At 41.9% G+C, this 22,981-nt stretch overlaps 1 protein-coding gene and 1 long non-coding RNA gene across 3 annotated transcripts in view; one reads left to right on the forward strand and one right to left on the reverse strand.

Annotated features, from left to right (window-relative positions):
* Nucleotides 1-6,316: 6,316 nt before the first annotated feature.
* Nucleotides 6,317-22,981, reverse strand: part of LOC110199285 (uncharacterized) — a 43,899-nt gene continuing 27,234 nt past the window's right edge. Inside the window, exons 8-9 of one of the 2 annotated variants that reach the window (XR_013487079.1) lie at nt 18,984-20,905; nt 6,317-16,384 (exon numbers count right to left, since the gene is read on the reverse strand). This is a non-coding gene — a long non-coding RNA (uncharacterized LOC110199285). Of the gene's footprint in view, nt 20,906-22,981 lie in introns of both variants that reach the window. The other variant, XR_002321965.2, reaches the window with a different exon arrangement.
* Nucleotides 19,528-22,981, forward strand: part of NOTCH4 (notch receptor 4) — a 31,929-nt gene continuing 28,475 nt past the window's right edge. Inside the window, exons 1-3 of the mRNA XM_020974041.2 lie at nt 19,528-19,611; nt 20,450-20,531; nt 20,843-21,123. Of these exons, the coding sequence (XP_020829700.1) occupies nt 19,560-19,611; nt 20,450-20,531; nt 20,843-21,123 (415 nt within the window). The 5' untranslated portion in view covers nt 19,528-19,559. The remainder of the gene's footprint in view (nt 19,612-20,449; nt 20,532-20,842; nt 21,124-22,981) is intronic.

Consider the following 22,981-nt stretch of genomic DNA (forward strand, 5'->3'; position numbering starts at 1 on the left):
CCCTCCTATCAGATGGAAAATGTCCAATGGGGCCCAAAGAAGGAAGAAATTCTTCTAAGGGGTCTGGGGGACCTGGCTTTCATCCCAAAATCCTGGACAAGCCCCCAAAACTGTAGTGTATAAAATTTATCCAATAGCAGTTTTCTCTGGGGCAAGATACCTACTGTTAGTAAAACAGGTCATGCTGGCACCTCAGCAAAAAGCCAGGAACTTGAGCATGATCAATTTGTTAGTTAGGCTATCGATAACCAATAAGTTAGAACAGTGGCTTCTCTGCGTAACCAAAGACCTAGAGTGAGGGAACTTAAGTGTGTCTTCCTTCTGATAGCCGGACAATACATCATTTGGATCTCCCCTGGCAAAGGCAAGACAATTCGAATTGGTAGACATTTTAATTAGCTCCTCCCCATTACTTAATCTCAAGTGATAGGATTAGTCTGCAGCTGGGAAAGTGAGCTGGCCTTCAGATGTGGTTGATTACCCCATTCTGACACTTGAGGAATGCTAGCCACAATATGAGACCCAAATCCCTTTAGCAATCTTGGCTAGAAAAACAAAAACCATCTCAATCAGGTTGCCCCCAGTTTGGCCTCCCCCTCAGAGACCAAGCCACCCCTAACTTTGAGGAGGAAAAGCAAGGACAGGAGAGTTGTCCCTTGGGGAGGGCCTAACCTAAGCTGCTACTCTATTTGGTTATTGTCCTTTGTGCTGGAAGAGAACCAAAATGACATCACCATGTCAGGGTCAATATACAGTGTGTTCGACTGTGGCTGATCAGACCAATATGAGCTTGGAAAGGTTCTACCACAGGTCGAGCACAAATAGTGCATATGAATATCTGGAGTGGAGATGTCTCTAAAGTTGCATATCTCTCATTTCTTTTAAACTACTGAAATTCTGTTTTGCTCATAAAGCACAGCACCTTCTTTGATGCAGGCATGCCATGCTGGGTGGTCCTTTGCCAACATGTCCCATGCCTCACAATCAATTCCAAAGTTCTTCAGAGAGACCTTGAGAGTACCCTTACATCACTTCTTCTGACCTCCAGGTGAGTGCTTCCCTTTTGCAAGTTCTCCATAAAATAGTCTTTTAGGTAAACATGTACACTTGGCATTTGAATAATGTGGCCAGTCCATCAGGGTTGTACTCCCCAAAGTAGAGTTTGAATGATTGTCAGTTCAGCTAAGAAAGTCCTCAGTGTCCAGTACCTTATCTTGCCAGGTGATCTTCAGAATCTTCCTAAGATAATTCAAATGGAAGTGATTCCATTTCTTGGCATGGTACCGGCATACTGTCCAGGGTTCACAGGCATACAACAAAGGCTTGCTCTATAGACCTTCAGTTTGGTTATAACTCTTCCCTCCTACACTTTCCTTCAGAGCCTCCTAAACACTGAGCTAGCTCTGGCAATGCATGAGTCAACGTCATCATCTATGTGAACATCCCTGGAAAGCATATTGTCAAGGTAAGTGAACTTATCCACAGCATTCCAAATTTCTCCATTTGCTGTAACTGATGGTTCTACATATGGATGGTATGGTGCTGGCTGGTGGAGAATTTGTTTTTTGGTGTTGATTATCAGGCAAAAATTAGCACAAGCAGCAGAGAATCAATCAACACTCTTGTATCTCAGCCTCAGGGGCTATGCTCAGCGCATAATTATCTTGCAAACAAAAAGTTGCACACCAATGCTCCCTCCGCTTTAGTCTTGGCTTATAATCTATTCAAGTTAAATAATTTATTGTCAGTGCGATAGCTGACCTTCATGCCATTTTCATCCTTATCGAAGGCACATGGCCCTGCTTCATTCCACTGATGACTGGGAAACTGTGAGGGCATTGTCCATTATCCAGAACCCAAACATGCCAGCATGGAAGTGGTGTACAATACTCATAAACTTTTCCAGGAAGCCAAATTTTGCCATGATCTTCCACAAGCCCTCATGACCTGACAGTATCAAACGTCTTGGTCAGACTCAGGAGCATTGTGTACAGACTTCTGTTCTGCTCCTGGCATTTCTCCTGGAGTTGTTGGGCAGCAAACACTACATTGACCATTCCTTGGCTTTTCTCAAGCCACACTTGCTCTTGAGTAGATGACCATCTTCCAGGTGAAGGAACAACCTATTAAGGAGGACTCTGGCAAGAATCTTGCCAGCAATGACTAAGAGAGAGACCACACTCCCCACCCCTGCCCTGTGATTGTCATAGTACACCCTATTTCCTTCTCCCTTTATAGAGATGAACAATGAAGGCATCCTCGAACTCCTGGAGGATAACATCCTCTTGCCCTTTAACCCAGAAGATTTCAGTCAGCTTATGTATGAGCAGTGGACCCTCTGCCTTGTAAATCTCAGCTGGAATAGAATCAGCACCAGGTGCTTTAACACAGGAGAGGAGCCTAATGGCATTCAAAACCTCTTCTTCAACTGGAAGTTTGGATAGAGAGGGATTGACTTCAACCTGAGATATATGAGCAATAGCTTCAGCATTGATGATGGTCTGTTGAGAATCCTATAGAAGTGTTCAGCCCATCTCTCCAGGATCATGTCCTTGTCACTAATCAATGTGGCTCCATCTGCACTGATTAATTGAGATACACCATAGGTCTTTGGCCTATAAATAGCCTTCAGGGCATCATAAAAGTGCTTTGGATCATTATTATCAGCATAAAACTGAATTTCATCTACCTTCTTACTGAGCGGAGAATCCTGCAATCTCTCTAAGCTTCATTTGCACTTTTTGATGGAGTTAAACACTGCCTTCTTAGAGATGGACTGACTATACTGCTGATAAACCCGAAGGAGTTCTTGGTTTTTGTTTTCAGCAGCTTCTGAATTTCCCCATCATTTTCATCAAACCAATTCTGGTGCTTGTGAGTATTCTGGCCCAGATGAGGAAACACAGTGCTGTATACCAAGTCTCTGAAAGCTGCCCACTCCTTTTCTTTTCCACTGTTGCCAGCTGTGTGTTGGCTCAGCTTCCCCTCCGAGCTAACAACAAACTGTTCACCCATGGAGAAGCATTCTAATCTGTTGATATTAAGTCTTCTCGTAGTAGTCTTGCCTTGGGAATGCTGCTTTTGTTTAACATGAATGAATAGCTTGAGGAGGATAAGTCTATGACTGGTCCAGGACTCTGCACCACACTTTGCCTGTCACTCTCATATCCTTCTCCTTACAACAGTCATTGCCCACAGACACAAATTTAACAATCCCAAAGAAGAAGGGAAGTACAATTTTGAAGGTTTAATAGCATTTCTACCTTCCTAAAGTCTGCAGTAATATTTATCAAATACAAACTGACAACTCAGAGTATACATTTAAATACGTAAGACTATCATTACCAGAAAAGAACTGGTCTGCCAGACTATGTAATAGATCCTAAGTCATAAATCAACCACAGCATTCTGATCAAGAAGGATCTAACTTACCAATGTTAAAATAAATCACATTACATATCATTCCAAAATCAAAAGTACTTCTATACAATAATTCCTAAGTCACAATGTAAGAAACTTATAACTTAACATTAACATAAAACAATCTCATCAACTTAAACACAAAATAAAACGTATTGCTAGTCCAATGACATGAATTCAGTTGAACGTATCCGCAAATCATCCACGTGGAAAAACCATTTCACCCATCTACTAACACTGACGTTCTATACTAGTTGAATTCAGAAACCTGTACTATATAGAGCTGTCATACTTGCTATCACAGCTCCAAAAGCATGACACCCACAGTTACTATTCAGAGCATAGATCAACCATGCTATCAATAATAATTTTCCCCAATTAATTTATCTGAACATGTATAAGTCCAAATTTAAACTACTCAACTTTACAGATTGCTACTTAATTCCAGCTGCTTTTCATCATCCATAATCTGTGAAATTAAGCTTGAAAATCAGCAAACACTAACTCCAACTTCCTGAGGAGGAAATAAGCATTTCTCCAAGTGGCATTTCACGGCATTACTGGAATAGACACTTTGTCATTCTCATCGTATCTTGATGAGGCCTAAAGCTTCCTTAAAGTCGTATTTCTTCTTTCCAAAATCATGGTGCTTTTTTTCCCTCTGCTGTTCTTCTAAGTTGGCTCTTACTGTAGAACCTGATAGCTGGCAAAATGAGGGCCTTCTAGCATCTTGTTAGAGTTAAAAAAAATCACTGCTTCTATTTTCTGCAGTTGGGAAACGAGGAATTGAAACCATTCCCCTAGGCTCTAGATGAATTTAGTGCCTATGTATTCAGAGGTGGAGTTTTCAGAATTTTCTACTTTTAAGAACAACTTTGTGACTTATCTTTGAAATGAACTTCAGGTCTATCCTTTGTCAATGTAAATCATTTCTTATTTCCTTTTTCATTCTCTATTTTTTTTTTACTGGTTATAATTAACCCAAAATGAGCCTGGCAAATGACAGAATTGCATTTCTTTGTATATTGATTCAGCATTTCACTTTCTAGTAGTGTTAATTTCTTAACCTCATACTTCCCTGCTTTCAAATTATGTTTCAAATTGCTTTCAGATCATTTCCTTTTTTTATTGAATCTCTTTTGCAAATTAGCACTGTTTCCTTATGCATCTCAAGCTCATTGAAAAATTTTGCTTTTGGCAAAGAATTGGAAATTGAGAGGATGCCCATCAATTGGGGAATGGCTGAGCAAGTTGTGGTATATGAATGTAATGGAATACTATTGTGCTATCAGAAATGATGAACAGGCTGACTTCAGAAAAACCTGGAAAGACTTATATGGTCTGATGCTGAGTGAAGTGAGCAGAACCAAGAGGACTTTGTACACAATAACAGCCACATTATGCAATGACTAAGATTGTTAAACTGAACCCTTCTCAGCATTACAAGGATCTAAGAACTCTCCAGAGGCCTCGGGATGGAAAACGCTGTCCACAACCAAAGAAAGAACTATGGAAGTCGAATCGCTATCATTTATTTTTACCTTCTGTTGAATTTTGTCTCATCTTTCTGATGATGCCTCCTATTCGTTTTAATTTTTACTTACAACTTCACTAATGTGAAAATATGTTTAATAGGAATGTAAACATAAAGCCTATATCAGATTGTGCTCTGTCTTGGGGCAGGGGAGGAAGGGGGAGAAAAATTTTCAACTCAAAAGCATATGGAAGTGATTGTTGATAAATCAAAATAAATTAATAAAATTTAAGAAAAAAAAAAGAAAAATTTAGCTTTTAGGTGACCAGAGCTGAAACTTCCAGGTTTGCAGACAGTTTTTCATTTTGCCAAATAAAACATTTCCAGTTTGGCTTCTTACTTAAGAACTTGAAAATGCATGGTTTATTCTAAATTCTTTTAGATGACTTTACCTCTACTTTATCTGGGCAATTAAATTCTATCAAATCATTCAAAAGCTCCTAAAATGAAATTTTGCCTTTTCCCAAATTGTTATAGTTACATTTTCTGAGGAAAAGTCTCCTTGGATCAAGATGATTTGAATGAAAGAAAATTTAAGAGAATAAATAGTTACTAGGGGATTTCAAAACCACATAAGGCTCAGCTTCAAACTAAAAATTGCAAAACCCTCTTTACTTTCTCTCTATTCTTTTAGTCCCAAGCAATCTGCTGCCCAAAGCTCAGAATAAAATACAGAAAACTTAACTGGGGGCAGCTAGGTGGCACAGTGAATAGAGCTCTGGCCTTGGAGTCAAGAGGACCTGAGTTCAAATGTGGCCTCAGACACTTGACACTAGCTGTCTGACCCTGGGCAAGTTACTTAACCCAATCGCCTCACCAAAAAGAAAAAAGAAAAACCTTGATCACAGGGTTAGGTACATTTTTACTTATTATCAGAGATACTGCTAGATTTTGACTTGGTTAGGTATGTGCTGGCAAATGTTAAGAAAGAAAGAAAGAAAGAAAGAAAGAAAGAAAGAAAGAGAGAGAGAGAGAGAGAGAGAGAGAGAGAGAGAGAGAGAGAGAGAGAGAGAGAGAGAGAGAGAGAGAGAGAGAAGGCGAGAAGGCGAGAAGGAGAGAGAGGGAGAGAGGGAGAGAGGGAGAGAAGGAAAGAAGGAAAGAAGGAAAGAAAGAGGAAGGAAGGACATCCAACATATTTTAAGCTTAATCTCAAGCTGAAGAATGACATACATTTTTTAACATGACCAATGTGGGAATTTGTTTTGCTTAACTATTCAGATTTGTTATATGAATTGTCTTTTTCTTTTCCAGGCTAGGCGGTGAGGGGAGAAGGTAGGAGTGAGGGGAGATAGGGATAGGTTTCCCAAAAAATATGAGGAAAGAACAGAAGGAAAGCCTGAAGGAATATCAAATTAGGACAGCTTTGAAAGTTACATGATGAATTTATTTTATACTTAAAAATCAAAGCAAGCTCTACATAACAGAGATTCACTCTATCAGGTACAATCTCTTACTCTACAATGTCCATGAAAGTGCTCGTTTTATTTAGTATTTTTAATTTAAAAGAATACAAATTAAAAAGAAAAAAAAGCAAAGTTTTATGCAGTCTTCATTCCCCTAGTTCACCTCCCCAACCTTATCTACACACAAATACATTGAAGATTTCTCCCCCAAGAGATTGATACTTAAAACCATCAAAACAAAGCAATTTGTTGGCTTGTAAAACTGATATTTCACCATTTCACCTTGGCTCTGCAGCATCCAAACAATACCCTCCAAGTTCATGTCTTCTAGCAAGCCTAACCAGAGCTGAGCTTCTCCTCATGTCAGTGGCATCTTCCATAATAGAGAAACCCCTCTTGCTTCCAGTCAGCTCCAACCAAAGGACCCAGGACCTCGGGAGCCCTTAAACTCATAAGATTAGAAATGTCTATGTCAGGATTTGCTCTTATTCACCAGCTAAGGTGGCTCAGTGATTAAAGAACTGGCCCTGGAGTCAGGAAGATCTGAGTTCAAATCTGACCTTGAACACTTATAGCTATGTGACCCTGGCCAAGTCACTTAACCTCCATTAGGTAACTAAACCACTGGAGAAGGAAATGGCAAACCACTTCAGAAATATTGGCAAAAAAAAAACCCATGGACCATATGACCCACAGGGTCACAAAGAGTTGGACACAGCGGCAGCTAGGTGGTGTAGTGGATAGAGCAACGGCCCTGACAGCAGGAGGACCTGAGTTCAAATCCAGCCTCAGACCAAACACTTGACACTAGCTGTGTGACCCTGGGCAAGTCACTTAACCCCAATTGCCCCAAAAAAAAAATTTTTTTAAAAGAGTTGGACACAACTGAACAACACCACTGACAATCAGGCAAAGAAACACAAAGCAGGCAACTAAGGCCCTTAGATCTATACCCAAGCAGGACATAACACTTTAGCTACCATGTGTTCACATATTCCGATGGCACCTTCTCCCACTCCTCATATTGAAAGTTATCTGTTGACTCAGTCTCCTATTGTTCCCAGTCCTGCTAGTCAATCAGTGTTGGGGGGAGGCATCGCCCAGTCCCCTGGTGTTGGTCATAGCCAAGTCATCCCCTACTTGTGACCTTTGTACCCCTACCTACAAATTGTCATGTTCTTGCTCCCTTGGAGAGGAACTGAGATGCAAAGACCAGCCTCTTCTGCTGAGATGGACCTATCTGAATTGTCTTTAAGTTACCTCTAAAAGCTGGCCCCACCCAGAAGCCATTGCCGATCTTCAGTGATCAGCCAGTCACCATCATTGTGTTGCTGCTTTGATGTACCTATAATAAACTTTTTTTAATTCTCTCTGTCCAGAGCTTCGCCTCATTAATCAGGGTGAAATCCCAAATGAAGAGCTTTCTTTTCAACATTCATAGCAGAGAGTCAGATAAACCCTACAACTCTGAAGCTACAAAGAGAGGTAAGGGACCAACTAAGGGTAGTTCAATCCCTTTCAAAGATCCACTAAGCAGTTCTTCCTACTTTGGCCGCCAATAAAGAGATTACTTCATCTGCCCCAAAGCACTTGGGTCCTTCAGTAAATGCCTTTGCCTTGAAATAATTGTGTTCTTTGGCTGACTATGGTAAAAGTCAATATGCTAATGGGAACTTATGAGTTCTAGTTTTCAAAGTGTGGACCCACAGAGTACGCTTGAATCTGAAGTGGTAGCTCCCTAGGTACACAACCTTTGATTTCGAGGAGGAGGAGGGCATAGCTCTAAGGGGTACTAGAAATACCTGTTTTTGCTACCTCACAGTATTGTCATAACCATCAAATGAGATAATGTATGTGAAGGCAAGACAGTGTTTTTTTGTTTGGTTGGTTGGTTGTTTGGGGGGGAGGGGGTTGGGGTGGTTTTTTTTTAAGACACATAATTGCTAGCTCTGCCCTTCCCTCCAGTGTAACTAACTGAAGCTCTGGGATGTGATCGGTATGGACCAGGATTTGTAGCATGGAAAGGGAAAGAATTTGAAAGGAAATAAATAACTCCCTGGAAAGCCAGGGTTCTATTCCTGGGGTTTATGAACTTTTAAAAATATTTTGATAACAATATTTCAATATAATTTATTTTCTTTATACATTTAAAAACTTAATTCTGAGAAGGGGTCCGTGGACTTCACTAGATTGTCAAAGGAGTCCATGACATAAAAGGTTAAAAACCTCTGCTCTAAACCATATAAAGGATTAAACTCAGAGTGCCAGCTTAGAGGCATCAAAGGAAGTGAAAAGACAAGTTTAACTTAAGCAGGAGGATTTCTGCTGACCAATACTGGGCTATGCCTTTAAGTCTGGATTACAAAAGAAAGAAATAGTTCTGGATTTTTGTTAATAGGCTAAAAAGCCCTCCTTGAAATAAAGAGAAGGGAAAAGTTCGGTAGCAGTGGCATTTCATTAGAACACCAGCAGGTGGTAGTAGATAGCAGCAGAGGGGGACACAGAACCCACACACCCAATGTTGCCAAGTCTTTTGTGGTTTCTGCTTTCACATCTCTCATATGCACCCCCTTCCCTCCTCTGACAGTGCCATCACCTTGGTGTAGGCCCTCATCACCTCATCCCTGAACTATTGCAATAACAGCCCGTTGGCTGATCTCCCTGCTTCACGTCTCTCCCCACTCCAGTCCATCCTCCAATCAGCTGCCAAAGTGATTTTCCTAAAAAAAGTATAGGTCTGACCATGTTGTCCCAACTGTTTTATAAACTCCAGTAGCTCTCTATTGCCTCTAAGGTCACATGTAACATCTGTTTGGCCTTTAAAGCCCTTCATTATTTGCTCCCTTACTACCTTTCCAATCTTCTTACATTTTATTCCCTTCCAAGAACTCTACAACGCGGCAACCTTGATGTTCCTCACACAAGACCGTCATCTCCTAATGCCTTCCCTTCTGAAAGGCCATCCCTCATGCTTGGAATGCTTTCCCTCTTCACCTCAGCCTCTCTGGCTTCCCTTGTTTTCTGTAAACCAGAGCAGAGTAAGCACTTAAGAAAAGCTTATTGACTGTGTCAAATAGAGTACCAGAGGTAGAATGCCAAGATGGCAGAAGAGAGCAACCCATGGAGGACCAGCAGGTAGCCAAGCAATGGAGAGGATAACCTATAGCTAGATGACATCACTAGACCAGCTGGATGACATCATTTCGATCTGCAAGGGGGAATATTAAGCAACACTGTCGGAGACACAAATTTATGGTAAAGCCTACTGGAGGAATTTTTCCTGGCTGTACATGTTCTGCAGTTAGGTGGCACAGTGGATAGAGAACTGGGCCTAGAGTCAGGAAGATTTGAGTTCAAATCCAGCCTCACACACTTACTAGCTGTGTGACCTTGGGCAAGTCATTTAACCCTATTTACCTCAGTTTCCTCATCTGTCAAATGAGATGGAGAAGGAAATGGCAAACCACTCCAGTATCTTTGCCAAGAAAACCCCAAAAGGGATCACAAAAAGTCAGACACAACTGGAAAAATAACTAAACAGGGGCAACTAGGTGGCGCAGTGGATAGAGCACAGGCCCTGAAGTCAGGAGGACCTGCGTTCAAATCCAACCTCAGACCAAACACTTGACACTTACTAGCTATGTGATCTTGGGCAGGTCACTTAAACCCAATTGCCTAAAAACAATAAAAATTTTTTTTAAAAAAGATATTACCTAATGATAGTATGAAGCACCACAACTAGTAAGACATTTAAAAATCAGTCTATTTTTGCTGAAAGTGATATGTTATCACCCACAAAAACATTCACGTCTGCTCATATCACACTTAATTTAGAGAATGTTTAACCTGATTTTAAAACCTTCCAAAGAGTCTCAGTGAGCTTTGAACTCATTTGTTAAAAATATAAAAAAGGCATCACCTTCTCATTAGTTTTCAAGAAGAATTGACTGACATTAGCAAAGATGAAAATGTACTTGTCAAATTTTCACAAAAACTTTTGCATAATTGGTGGATGGAACTGAAAGGTAAGCAACATGATTTTGTAAGCATGGCCAACCATGTACTTCCATGTGGATCTACCTACCTTTGTGGGTTATATTTTCTATGTGACTGGGCTTTGAGAATGCCCAGATCATCTGAAATGGAAGAGCCATATAGGAGACAACAGGGACCTGCTTTGGGAGAAGTCATCCTGCTCTCAAACTACGTGGGAGGGAATAACTTCTTTCCATTGGCTTCATAAGGGGACCAAGCTACATCTTTAAAACTACCAGAGCGAAACGGCTCTCTCTTCATGGCAGCATTGGGGTAAGAGGGATCCTATGAACTAAAGGTTCCATCACAGTAAGGGAGCCAGACACTCCCAAACCCCCTTGAGGGCACTAGAGAGCTCTAGCTGAAGAGTGAAAAAGAACATGTTTAGTTCCTTGTCCCAGGCAACAGGGACGAAAGTAATCACTATTACATCTATTTGAGAGCCTTTAAACCAAATATAAAAATAAATTGAACATAGAACTAGACTTTCAAATCAAATTAGGGGCAGCTAGGTAGCACAGTGGATGGAGCACAGGGCCAAGAGTCAGGAAGACTTGAGTTCACATGCATATTTATTTATTTACTAATGTACTATGTGTATAAAATATGCAAAAAATTTGGAAACACTAACCTACATACGTACCCTCTTGCATATATCACCTAGCCATATATCTTCCCCACACGTATTTCCCAGGCTTGTTCCCTTGACACAGATGTTTCCTTTATGTGTGTTCCCTCCTCCACCAGTGGCATGGCCACCTTCAGAAGCCTGTACCCTAGCATATATAGGAGCTTTTCCTCGATATTTATTTTGCTATGCTTTTTAATTAAATGTCTTTTGCTTGGAACCAGTCTATCTTCTGGTTGGTCTGGTAAAAGAAACATCCATAGGGATTCTTGAAGTTGGAATAGCTCTTAAGGGATCCTTGGGCTACATATATAAAATATTTTATAATCATAAATACTATGTGTTACGTTATTTTATAATAATAATTACAAAGAAAAAGTAGGCCAAAAAGCTCCAGGCAGCCCTGGCCCAGGATCTCAGGTAAGATTAGAATCTGGCTGGAGTAATTCTTGCCTAGAGAATCCAATTATTCAAATGTCAACATCCATGAATCAAACACACAGCCTCTTCTAAATTGGGGGTGGGGATTTTTACAGTAAATTACTCTTGAGAAATTTTTTTAAACCTGCCCTGACCTCTAGTAATGGTATGGAAATGACCCTAGGCTCTCCAAGGCTGTTCAAGTAGGGGACAAGATTTGACAAATCATACCAAACTGGAGGAGCATTGAGCAGAGTCAGAGAGACATTTGGTTTCTCTGTTACCTGAAGACTACCTAAGTATAGAAAGATTCATCACCAGCAGGTTGGTCACTAGCTGATGAATCCTTTGGCCATGGGGATCTATGGAACAGATATTTTGGTAAGGGTTGGGAGTGGTGGGGGCAGAACTACAATGCTTTTCCTTTCCCCACGCACAGCAATGCCAGGGTGTACTTGGCTTCCTCCCAAGCCACCTGAATGGCACAGGAGAAGCTCCCAGAAATTTGAATAACCTCACCCAGTTGGCTCCAGATGGACTCACAAAATCTCAGAATCTCAGATTTGGAAATGGAGTTCAGGGCTCAGTAGCCATCTAATCCAACCCACACCTAAAAATGAATCCCCATTAGAACACACCAAACAAAGAGTCATAAAGGCTTTGCTCAAAGACCTCTACTAAGGAGGAACTCCCTACCTCCTGAGACAGCCATCCTACTGGGACAGCTCTAATTCCTAGGAAGTTTTTCCTGACATCAAACCCATATTTCCTTCTTTGCAACTTCAACCCATTATTACTGGTGCCAATGAGAGAAAGGAGAATTACTCTTCTTGCATTATAACCTTTTAGATACTTTCTATAATGCCTCCATGAGTCTTCTCCAGGCTAAATGTCCCTATTTCCTTCAACTATTATTCACTATTAGTAAAGTAGATAGAGCACTGGGCCTGGAGTCAGAAAGACTTAAGGTCAAATCTGGCCTCAGATACTTACTAGCTGTGTGACCCTGGACAAGTCATTTAACCTGCCTGCCTTGGTTTCCTCAACTGTAAAGTAGGGATAATAATAGCACCGACCTCCTAGGGTTGTTGTGAGGATCAAATGAGATCATACTTGCAAAATATTTAGCAGAGTAGATGCTTAATAAATGCTTTTTCCCTTCCCTTATAAGGTCAAGGCCTTTCACCATGTTAGGTGCCCTTCTCTGGACACTTTCTAGCTTAACAATGTCTTTTTAAACTGTAATGCCCAGAACTGAACACAATACTCCAGACATCATCTGACCAGGATAGAGTACAGAGGAATAATCACTTCCTTATTCCTGGAAACTATGTCCTTTTAAATGTAGTCCAGTATCACATTAGCTGCTATGTAACCCAGCTGACTCATAGAGAGTTTGCAGTCAACCAAAACCCTAAGTGTTTTTTTTTTTGTTTTTTCAGACAAACTGCTATATTGCTATGTGCTTCCCCTATCTTATTCTCGGCATGTCTATCTTGGTCCTAAGCGTAAGATTTTAAACTCATTCTTATTAAATTGTATCTTATTAAATTCAGTTCTCTGTCATATTTCTCAAGATCTATTTTGGATGCTGACTCTACCCTCCATTGTGCTAACCTTTCCTAAGCATGCTATCTATGTCTTTGTCCAAGTCATTGATAGAAATGTAAACAGTGCCTGCCAACTTGACATCCAATCATTAACCATGATACTTCGAGGCCAGTTATTTGACTGGATCCTCATCCATTGAATTATACTATAATCTGGCCCACATCGCTCCATCTTTTTCTCAAGAATAGTATGAAATACTTTACCATAGGGGCAGCTAGGTGGCGCAGTGGATAGAGCACCAGCCCTAGAGTTGGGAGCACCTGAGTCCAAATCTGGTCTCAGACCAAACACTTGACATTTACTAGCTGTGTGACCCTAGGCAAGTCACTTAACCCCACTTGCCTTACTAAAAAAATAGAAATACTTAACCATATGGCTTGCTAAAATCTAGGAAACCTATAGCTACAGTATTCTCTTGATCCTAGTTATCCTGGTATGACCTATAAAGCTATACTGGTTCTGTAAGATCACTGCTTCCTTTTCTAGTTCTTTAACCACCTCTTTAATCATCCATTCCAGAATTTTGCCAGGAATCAACGCCAAGCTTACTGACCAATGGTTTAAATATTCTTTTCCCTTTTTTGAAAGTTAAGACATCTGCCCTATTTTGCAGTCCTGTAATATCTTTCTCATTTCTCTGTACTCTTTTTTTCCCTCCATACTCATTCATATATCATTATGGCTTAGGAATCACTCCAGCTAATTCTGTCAGTAACTAAGGATACAGTTTATTTGGGCCAAGAGACCTGAATTTATCACAAGCAGCTGGTGTTTTCTTGTGATCTCTTTATTTATATTAGCTATCAACTTCCTATTAGCCATTTTTTATTTTGTTTATTGCCATCCAAAAGTCATTGTCCTTGGCAGAGAAAACAGAAGAAAAATTCAAATGTAGCAGCTCCATCTTCTCTCTACTGTTAGTTATCCCTGTCCTATCCACCCTAAAGGCCAGACCTATCCTTCTTTGACCCTTCTGTATATGGAGTCTGGCTCATAGGCAGGCTCCATCAATGTGCTTCCTTGATGCAACCTCTCCGTAAGGAGGGCACTAAGGAGTTCATTTCAAGAAGAATGGTGCTGATGTGTAAGGGTGTAGAGCATGTATAGACATTATAGAACTGGCTCCAGTCAGCTAACCAAGTGGTGAAGGGGAAGTTCTTTGATTGGCCTCTGAAGCACTCAGAAAGGCCTGTTGGCATCAGCCATCACTCTTTTGCCTCAGTTGCTCTTGGGTGAGCCCAGTGACTCTTTTGCTCCTAGCATCCTCCACATTGGTTGTATCAGTAAGTTGATGGGGTCTGTGCATACACCAGACCCCTCATTATACTTCCCTTTCCCCTAATAGTGCTAAACAAAAACAAAATCCTTTTTTCATGTGTGTCATTGCCAGCCTGAGCTCAGCCTGAGTTTCAGCAATCATCATAATGTCCTCATAGCATCATGGTATTCTCATATTCATCCTCTGGTACCTTCCCTTGCTTCCAACTTCTGAATATGCCTTGTTAAAAATCTAAACCAGCTGTGAGTTCTTTAGTTATCCACATAGATCTCTTCAGACAATTACTGTTTTTGAGAATGATTTCCTTTTGTGCCTTCAGAATTTCATTATTAAAAGTGTCCTTTGGAAGTCTGTAGAATGTTAGCTCATGGGATTCTGCCCAACCTTCCTCTAAAACATTTGAAATCTGCTCTCCAAAAAATCTATGGTGCATATGAGATTATGCTCAGCTTTCCTCTCCTCAATCACAAACTCTTAAGAAGTAATGGTCACTTCCCCCAATTTTCCCATCATTTCCACCCCAGCAACTGGGTCCTCTCTGTTAATAAGAACAAAATCAAGAATGGAATTTCCTTTTGTTTATTCCTCTCCCTTTCAAAAGATAAAATGATCATTAACACAAGCCAATGCATTTTGAGTTTCTTACCTTTTGGCAGAGGGGGAGCTCCTAGGGCAGAGAGAGAGAGAGAGAGACACTGAAGTCCCCAATCATTACCATATTAAGCCTCTGTGCCAGTCTGGTAATCCATTTGCTGAATATCTATTTCCTCTTTTTATCTAATTGGTGTGTGTGTACTCTACTCTCACTTCGGGTTTTTCCCACCATTGATCTTTACCAAATTTCCTATCATGAACCTACCCTCTGGTTTCTGGGTTTTCTCCTATTAGTACCTCTTCTTGATATACAATACAATGTCACCTTCCCTTTCATCTATTCTTATTCTTCTGAATAAGATATACCCAAACGAAGTGATATTCCAGTCATGGGTTGCATCCTGTGAAGTCTCCATGATACTGAAGCCAAATCTGTCTCCTTGCATTAGGCCCTTTAGTCAGAAGGGACAATTGGAAGGAAAGCAGGGATTCATAAGAAGCTTTGTACCCATGGGTGGTGCTGGTGGGGTAGGCAAATGCTGGGGGAAAGAGAATGTTAGATTATAAAATTCACTCTGAATCAGCCTGGTGCTGTGAAAAGCTACCTACTTGGAAGTTGAAAAGGGCAGAGTGTTCCTGACCACTGGGGACCCTTCCAGGTCAGCAGATCGGTACCTCACGGGAGAAATCCAGAATGTGGTCCTTCATTTCACAGTACATTAGAACTGGACACAAGGAGACCAAGGGTCTCTGGCCAAGACAAGGGAGCTCTGGGGTACCTTGGTGCTATGGAAGTGGCCTCTGACTGTCTGAGAGCTGCAGAAACAATGGCAATGGACATTTTTGGCTGAAAACCTAACTTCTTAGTATTATTATTTCTCACAAAGTCACAGAACAGGATCAATGTCATCTGCTGAAAAATTGAAGATGAAGTAATACTTCAGAGAGTAGCAGAGGTACCACGATAGAAAGTGGCTATGGGGAATAACAGCCCAAGTCATCCTCTGGGAGGTGCAGAAACCTGCAGGCTGTGTAAAGAACTACATTGTGCAGACAGCCAGAAGAGCTCTTTTGTTAAAATTTTATCTTGTTCTTGTCCCCGACTTCTAGTCAGTATAGTAAGTTTATAAGTGGCCAGTATAAAGGGGCAATAGCAGGAAATAAGATTGCAAAGGGCAACCTGGAAGTCATGTACAAAACATCCCAAAGATCAAAGGAGCACAATTTACAAATCATATCATATATTAACCAAATTTCACATCCTGATATTATATGATGAATCAGGGGAAGCCATCTAAGCGCTGCTTATCAAGGTGTCTGGTCCAATGATATGTAAAGTCCAGACAAAATCCAAACTTCAGTTCCAGACCAGCAGCATATCAAAAAGGTACTAACTTTGAGATGATTTGGATGTTAATGAACTAACCCCAAGGTGGCACAGAGAGAAGTCGGTCTGTTTCCTTTAAAAAAAAAAAAAGCACATGAAAATGAGACCTCAAATTCCTACCCTCCCCTGCCCCAGGCACTCTTCCATCTCCTAAGGGTCCCTGCTGCTCAGGTGCTCCCAGGTTGCCACGTGACTCATCCCCTCTCCTTCCTCTTCCCCATGCTCCCTAACTTCCTTCCCCATCCCATTTCCGCATCCCTATATCATCTACCTCTGTATCCCCACTTTTCATTGCTCTGTATTTCCTGTGCCATTCACCTTTACACCCATTGTGGTTATTAAAGTGTGATTGCCATCCTGTTTCCAACTGCCGATTGTGATCTTTCCTGGCAAGTGCCCAAAGAACCAGGCACGCCTGCCCCCATTTCACAATTACACAATTTCACAGATTAATGATCAATTCAGCCATGAACAGGAACATTGATGAGGCATGGCCCTGGAGGTATGCCACCCTCCTGGAACCGTGGAGAACCTCAGTAGAAGACATACAGCTAACATCTTTATATGAGGCTTCAAAGTTTGCAAAGCACTCTATACATGTTTTCTCATTTGATCATATACGCAGGAGCCACACTAGAAACCACACCTCCCGGGACCCTTACTTACTTAGTAGCAGAAGCCTATGGGTCAGAGTCTCAGTATTTTCCCTGAATTCTGTTATAAACTCTATTTGGTTTTTTTTTTAAGGGACCTTAGAGGCCACTGAGTCCAATTACCTTATTTTACAGATGAAGAAACTGAAGCCCAGAAAGGTCAAGTAATTTACTCAGGGTCACATAGCTAGTATCTGAGGCAGAATTTGAACTCAGATCATCCTGATTCCAAGCCAAACACTCTAACCAGTGCTCCAGGCTATGTGTGGCATAGTCATAAAAAAATAACTTGCAACCAAGAAGAGAAATAAAAGACATCATAGAGCATGTATATGTCAAGAAAGGAAGGCAGAATAGGAAAGAAAGAAACAACCTGTCATGTGCAGGGCATTGTGCTAAGTACTTTACATTGTGCTAGGTACTATCTTATCGGATCCTCACAAGAAGCCTGGAAGGTGGGTGCAACTATTATCCTCATTTTACAGCTGAGGAAACCCAGACAGACAAAGGTTAAGTGACTAGCCTGAGTCATACCTCTAAGTGTCAGATCAGAGTTGAGCTCAGGTCTTCCTGACTCCAGCCCTCGCATCCTATCCATTTTAACATCTTGCAGCCTTGATATAGTCATAAGTGTAGGACAGCAAATGTGACCAGAGTTTAGCCTGGGTCTCCATGGAACATAAAAAGGGAGCGCAGGAAGACCTCTCATGCACTCCGTAGATCTCTACAGAGGATTTACTAAAGGATTTCACTGTGAGTCATTCTCACAGGATGAGACAACAGTGGAAGATTTTGTATCATTGACATCACATATCCATCAAAATACTTTGATAAGACAAGGAAAACACAGAGATGAAATAAAAACAAGTGTGGGAAAGTTTTCAAAGTTGCAAGGAATCTAAGGAAGTCTCATGATTAGGGATGGTCTTCACTGGAGTTAAAAAGAGAGCTTGGGTTGATCTCTTGCCTATTTTTATCACCTCAGTTATTTTTTAGGTAAGAGATCTCCCTGCTAGAGGCTTCTACATCTCTTTTATACTCCAGGAAGAATCTCCTGGGACCCTTTGGTTTTCTCTCTTGATCCGGTAAAAATGTGATTGTTTCTGGGTGCTATTTCTGGGTACCCAAAGGAATCATAGAATTATAAGCTCATAGGTAGGTAGAGCCGGAAGGGTCCTTAGACATCACTTAATTCAACCCCCTTCTTTTACAGATGACTCCAATGAGAGTAATTCACATCAACAAGTTATTAAGTGTTTAGTGTATCTATCTTCCCATTATAGGAAAGTTATCCTAGGTCACCCCTGACACCCACACTCCAAAACAACCTCTCCCTCCTTTCCTCTTACTCATCCCTCTCTTCTTTCTCCTTGTGCTACCTCTGCTCCCTGTAACTCTAATCTTGATTTCAGTTAGATGTGGAGAAGACAGCAGGCTACTTCTGCTGTCAAAAGGCAGGGGGCACTTGCTTCCTGAAATACTAAATATCCTTATGCCTATGTTAGAAGTATCTAGGCTGGGGCAGCTAGGTGGTGCAGTAGATAGAGCACTGGCCCTGGAGTCAGTTCAAATCCGACCTCAGACACTTGACACTAGCCGTGCGGCCCTGGGCAAGTCACTTAACCCCATTGCCTAGCCAAAAAAAAAAAAGTAGAAGTATCTAGGTACCTAGGTGGTTTAGTGGATAGAACAGTGGGCTTAGAGTCAGGAAGATCTGAGTTCAAATTTAACCTCAGATACTCACTAGCTGTGTCACCCAGGGCAAGTCACTTAACCTCTGTCTCAGTTTCCGCAACTGTAAAATGGGGACAACAGTAGCAATAGTTGTGAGGATCAAATAAGATAGTATTGGCAAAGTGTTTAACACTGCCTGGTACATAGTAGATGGTTAATAAATGCTTGTTCCCTTCTGGGAAACCTTTAGAGGTACATAGTAGATGGTTAATAAATGCTTGTTCCCTTCCTGGAAACCTTTAGAGGGATTTTGATGGCCCCAGAAGCCCCCTTCGACCCCTATACCATAGCTGAAAGTAGTTAGTCGGCCCAGGGGAGGTGTCCATCCTAGCTGTATGAAACAAGCATTCTGTCTTGGTAGCAGCCCCCTAAAGGAAAAAGGAGCCTTCACCACTCTCTCATAACTTTTTTCTTCCAATCCTAGCTTCTGCTCGGCCTTGGGGATCTCAGGGCTTCTTCAGCCAACCAGAGCAGCTGGAAAGACGTGTGGTTCCCTGGGGGTGGGAGGGTTAAAGAAATTTCTCCATGTATTCTGTTCCCCTCTCCATCTGAACCCCCATGCCCACTGACCACCATACAACCTCTCATCCCCACCCATGACAAGGGGGTTTCAGGAATAGAAGGCCCCTCCCCTCTTCCCCCACCATGTTCACTGGTCCCAACTCCCTCCTCCTCCCTCCCCCCATCCCAAGGGTGTCCAGGACATTGTGTGTCTCAGGAAACAGTTCAGACGTTGGGCCTGAAGGAGGAGGAGGAAGGGGATGTGGGAACAGAAGAGATTCTCCTACCACAACCAACCAAAGACTCTGGGGGGTCCCCTCCTGAAGAGAGGAGGGTGAGGAGCCCAGGGGAGTGTCAGAGATGCAGCACCGTTCCATGCTGCTGCTGCTGATCTCCTTGCCACTGACCAGAGGTAAGGATGTTGGGATGGATAGGAGCAGGGAGTCCCTCTCTCCTTTGAGATTCGGAAATGAGTGGGGGAAGAGAATGCTGGTGCAGGGTGTTGCAAGGATTAAGTGAGAACCAGCAAGGGGGAAGGGGGAAGGTTGAGGAGAAGCCACAGCATACACTGGTCTTGCACCTGTAGAGGTGGTGAGATAGTCACAGGAAATGTGAGCTGCAAAGGTGAGGTCCTAAACCTTCCACTTCACCCCCCCCCACCCTACCACCCACTGACCTCTGCCCAGAAGGAACAGAGAAAGGTGAGAGTCTTGTTTGGGAAACTACAGAAACTTTTACCCACAGATTCTCCAGCTACACAATTTGGAGGGGGACAAGGAGGTGGGAATGTGAAAGACAGATAATCCAAGGTCTCCCTAACCCATTCTTGTTGTCCCCACCCCTGGGCCTTTCCGGTAGGATATCCCTTTAGTGTCTCAACCATTCACCTCCTAGGTCCCTCTCGGCCCCCCTCCCTAGCCTTGTCATCTACTTCCGAGGGACAAGCCTGGAGCACAGAGCTGGGAAGCCAGGGAATAAACAGGAAGGGGGTGGGGAGACTGAGAGCAGAGAGGACTAGGATCTGGGATGCTGTCCAATTGGGGAAGGGGGGTACAAGCGTGGGGGAAAGGGTATCATTGGGAAAAGTACACTGTTCTAGAAGGGATGGGGATTGAAAGAGTCCATGAAGGGGGTCATAAGGAAGAAGGTTCTCATTCTCAAAAACAGAAGTTCTCAGAAGCTAGGATGGAAAGGAGTCCAGGTGCGTAGTGCTTTCCCCAATATTCTAGCCCCTGTCCCTTAATTCTTAGGACTATCATGTGAGGAGCTCCCAGAGCCCTGTGCCAATGGGGGCACCTGCCTGAGTTCGTCCCAGGGTGAAGAAACCTGTCAGTGAGTGTTGGGTATTGGGTCTGGGTAAAAGGAAGTGGGAGGGATGTGGAGGGAGAAGCAAGTGTGGAGAGCAGGAGAATGAGAGATGAAGAAAGACTGAAAGAAGTAGGGAGAGATAGGAAGGACAAGATGAAAGAGGAGAGAGAAGAGGGAAGAGGTGACATGGGGAGATGGGAAGGAGGGATTGGAAAGAGATGGAATGAGAAAGAAAGACAAGGTTTGGGGAAACAAGAAGGGAGAAAGACTTGTGGCAGGAAGGGGAAGACGTGAGGTTTGGATGGGTCTCCTCTTCATCTCGCCACTATTCCCAGGTGTGCCTCGGGCTTCTTGGGTGAGAGGTGCCAGTTTCCAGATCCCTGCCAGAATGCCAGGCCCTGCCAGAATGGAGGCAGTTGTGAGAGCCTGCTCCCCAATCACCAGGGCACGCCCTCATCCCACCCTCCCAGTTTTTTCTGCTCCTGTCCCCCTGGCTTTGGAGGATCACGGTGCCAACTCAAAGACCCCTGCCTGTCCTATCCCTGTTACCATAATGGCCGATGCCATGTCTTACCTTCTGGTCAGCCTCGATGCCACTGCCTATCTGGATGGACAGGTAATGGAATAGTGCCAGGAAGGGGAGAAATGGACTATACTGTTCCTCTTCTTCCTTCTCATTTTTCCTATCTCTTTTTGCCTCTTCCTGCCAATATCTTCCTATTTTCCCCTCCCTTCCTCTCCACATTTCTGTGATCTAATACTGGTAATACAAAGGGAGAAAGAGGATCCTCCCCAAGGGCAAGGACCATGTCTTTTGCTTCAATTATCAAATACTTCATTTATTTAACAAGTAATTACCGAGCATTTACTACGTGCAATACAGTAGCTGCTTGCCTTCAAGGAAATTACAATCCAATAAGAGGCTAGGGCATGTTCATAAATAGCATAATGAAAAGTAAAATGTGATGAGGGAAAGTTCTATATGAAAACTGAGGCATGATAAATCACTTCTATTTTCAGGGATCAGGAAATGTTTCATGGAGGGGCTAAGAGCTTATACATAAGCCTTAAAGGAAGGAAGAATTTCAACAGGCAGAAAAGTAGAATGGAATATAAATATAAAATAATGATAACAATAACAGTAATAACTAACATTTATATGACACTTTAAGGTTTGCAAAGTGCTTTACAAATATCTCATTTGATCATCCCACACCTGTGAAGAAGGAAGTGTTACTATTCCCATTTTATAGATGAGGAAACTGAGGCAGGTAGAGATTAAATGACTTGCCTAGGGTCACACAGTTAAGTGTCTAAGGCTGGACCTGAACTCTTTCTTCCTGACTCAAAGTCCAGTGCTCTATCTACTGCACTATCATTTAATTCTCATCTTTTTTTGATAGGATTTCAACTAGAAACAGCACTGGGACAAGTAACTATCTTACTATTATGATTTTATTTTTAGTGGCATATAGACTACTGCAAAGAAGAATAAAATAATTGGCTTTGTAGTTGATTAAAAACATAAGGATGTAAGATCAGCACATGCAGATCATTCAGCAAAAATGAAAATGTCTCTATAAGTTCACTGAAAACATCTTTGGTACAACTCTAGGAGCAGATGGGATAACAGAGGCGAAATTATTCTATTTCCACATGATTTTAATCTCCTCTGTCAGGTTTCTATGCTTTTTGAATGCTTTTTGTTCCATGTAGCTTGGAGATTGTGAATATCTGGAATGGTGACATCTATCAAAACACTTCTCTTAAGTTTTTTTTGTGGGCCAGTGTTATGCAACAGTTTGGTCTATGACGGTCCATTTCCCATATTGTAATACTGTCTGTTCTCCAGAATATTATGAGAATTACTACTACTACCACTACAACTACAACTACTACTACCACCACCACCACCACCACCACTATTACATAAGAAGGCTGGCCAAAGCAACTTTCAAAGATCACCAACTAAGCTTCAGAGGGGCAGTAATCTTCATCAATGAAAAGACTATACACACTAATAGATAGAACATAAGTTCCTTGAGGAGAGAAACTAGTTCATTTCTGTCTTTGTATTCTCCAGTACCTGGTACATATAGCAGTAGGTATAGAATAAATGCTTGCTAATGGATGAAACCCCAGATCTTTGAAAGCTTAAAGTATATGATATAAGAGAGGTAAGATATGATAATGTGATATAACGTCCGTATGATATAAGCAGAGTGTGCTATATAACCCAAGAGCAGGAGACACACAATCTAAGCAGGATACAATACAACCCAGACAAGATGTGATCAAAATAGGATGAGGTGTGACAGATAGAACCCAGTTAAGTGTGATTAGGGTAAGTGATTATGATTACTCAGGCAAAGTAGAATAGAACTTAAAAGATTATTTAAAAACTGAGATATAAACACGTATATCTGGGCAGCTAGGTGGTACAGTGGATAGAGTGCTGGGCCTAGAGTCAGGAA

This window comes from Phascolarctos cinereus, unplaced genomic scaffold, assembly GCF_003287225.1.
Source record: "Phascolarctos cinereus isolate Bilbo 61053 unplaced genomic scaffold, phaCin_HiC Scaffold_5;HRSCAF=322, whole genome shotgun sequence".
Taxonomy (NCBI): domain Eukaryota; kingdom Metazoa; phylum Chordata; class Mammalia; order Diprotodontia; family Phascolarctidae; genus Phascolarctos; species Phascolarctos cinereus.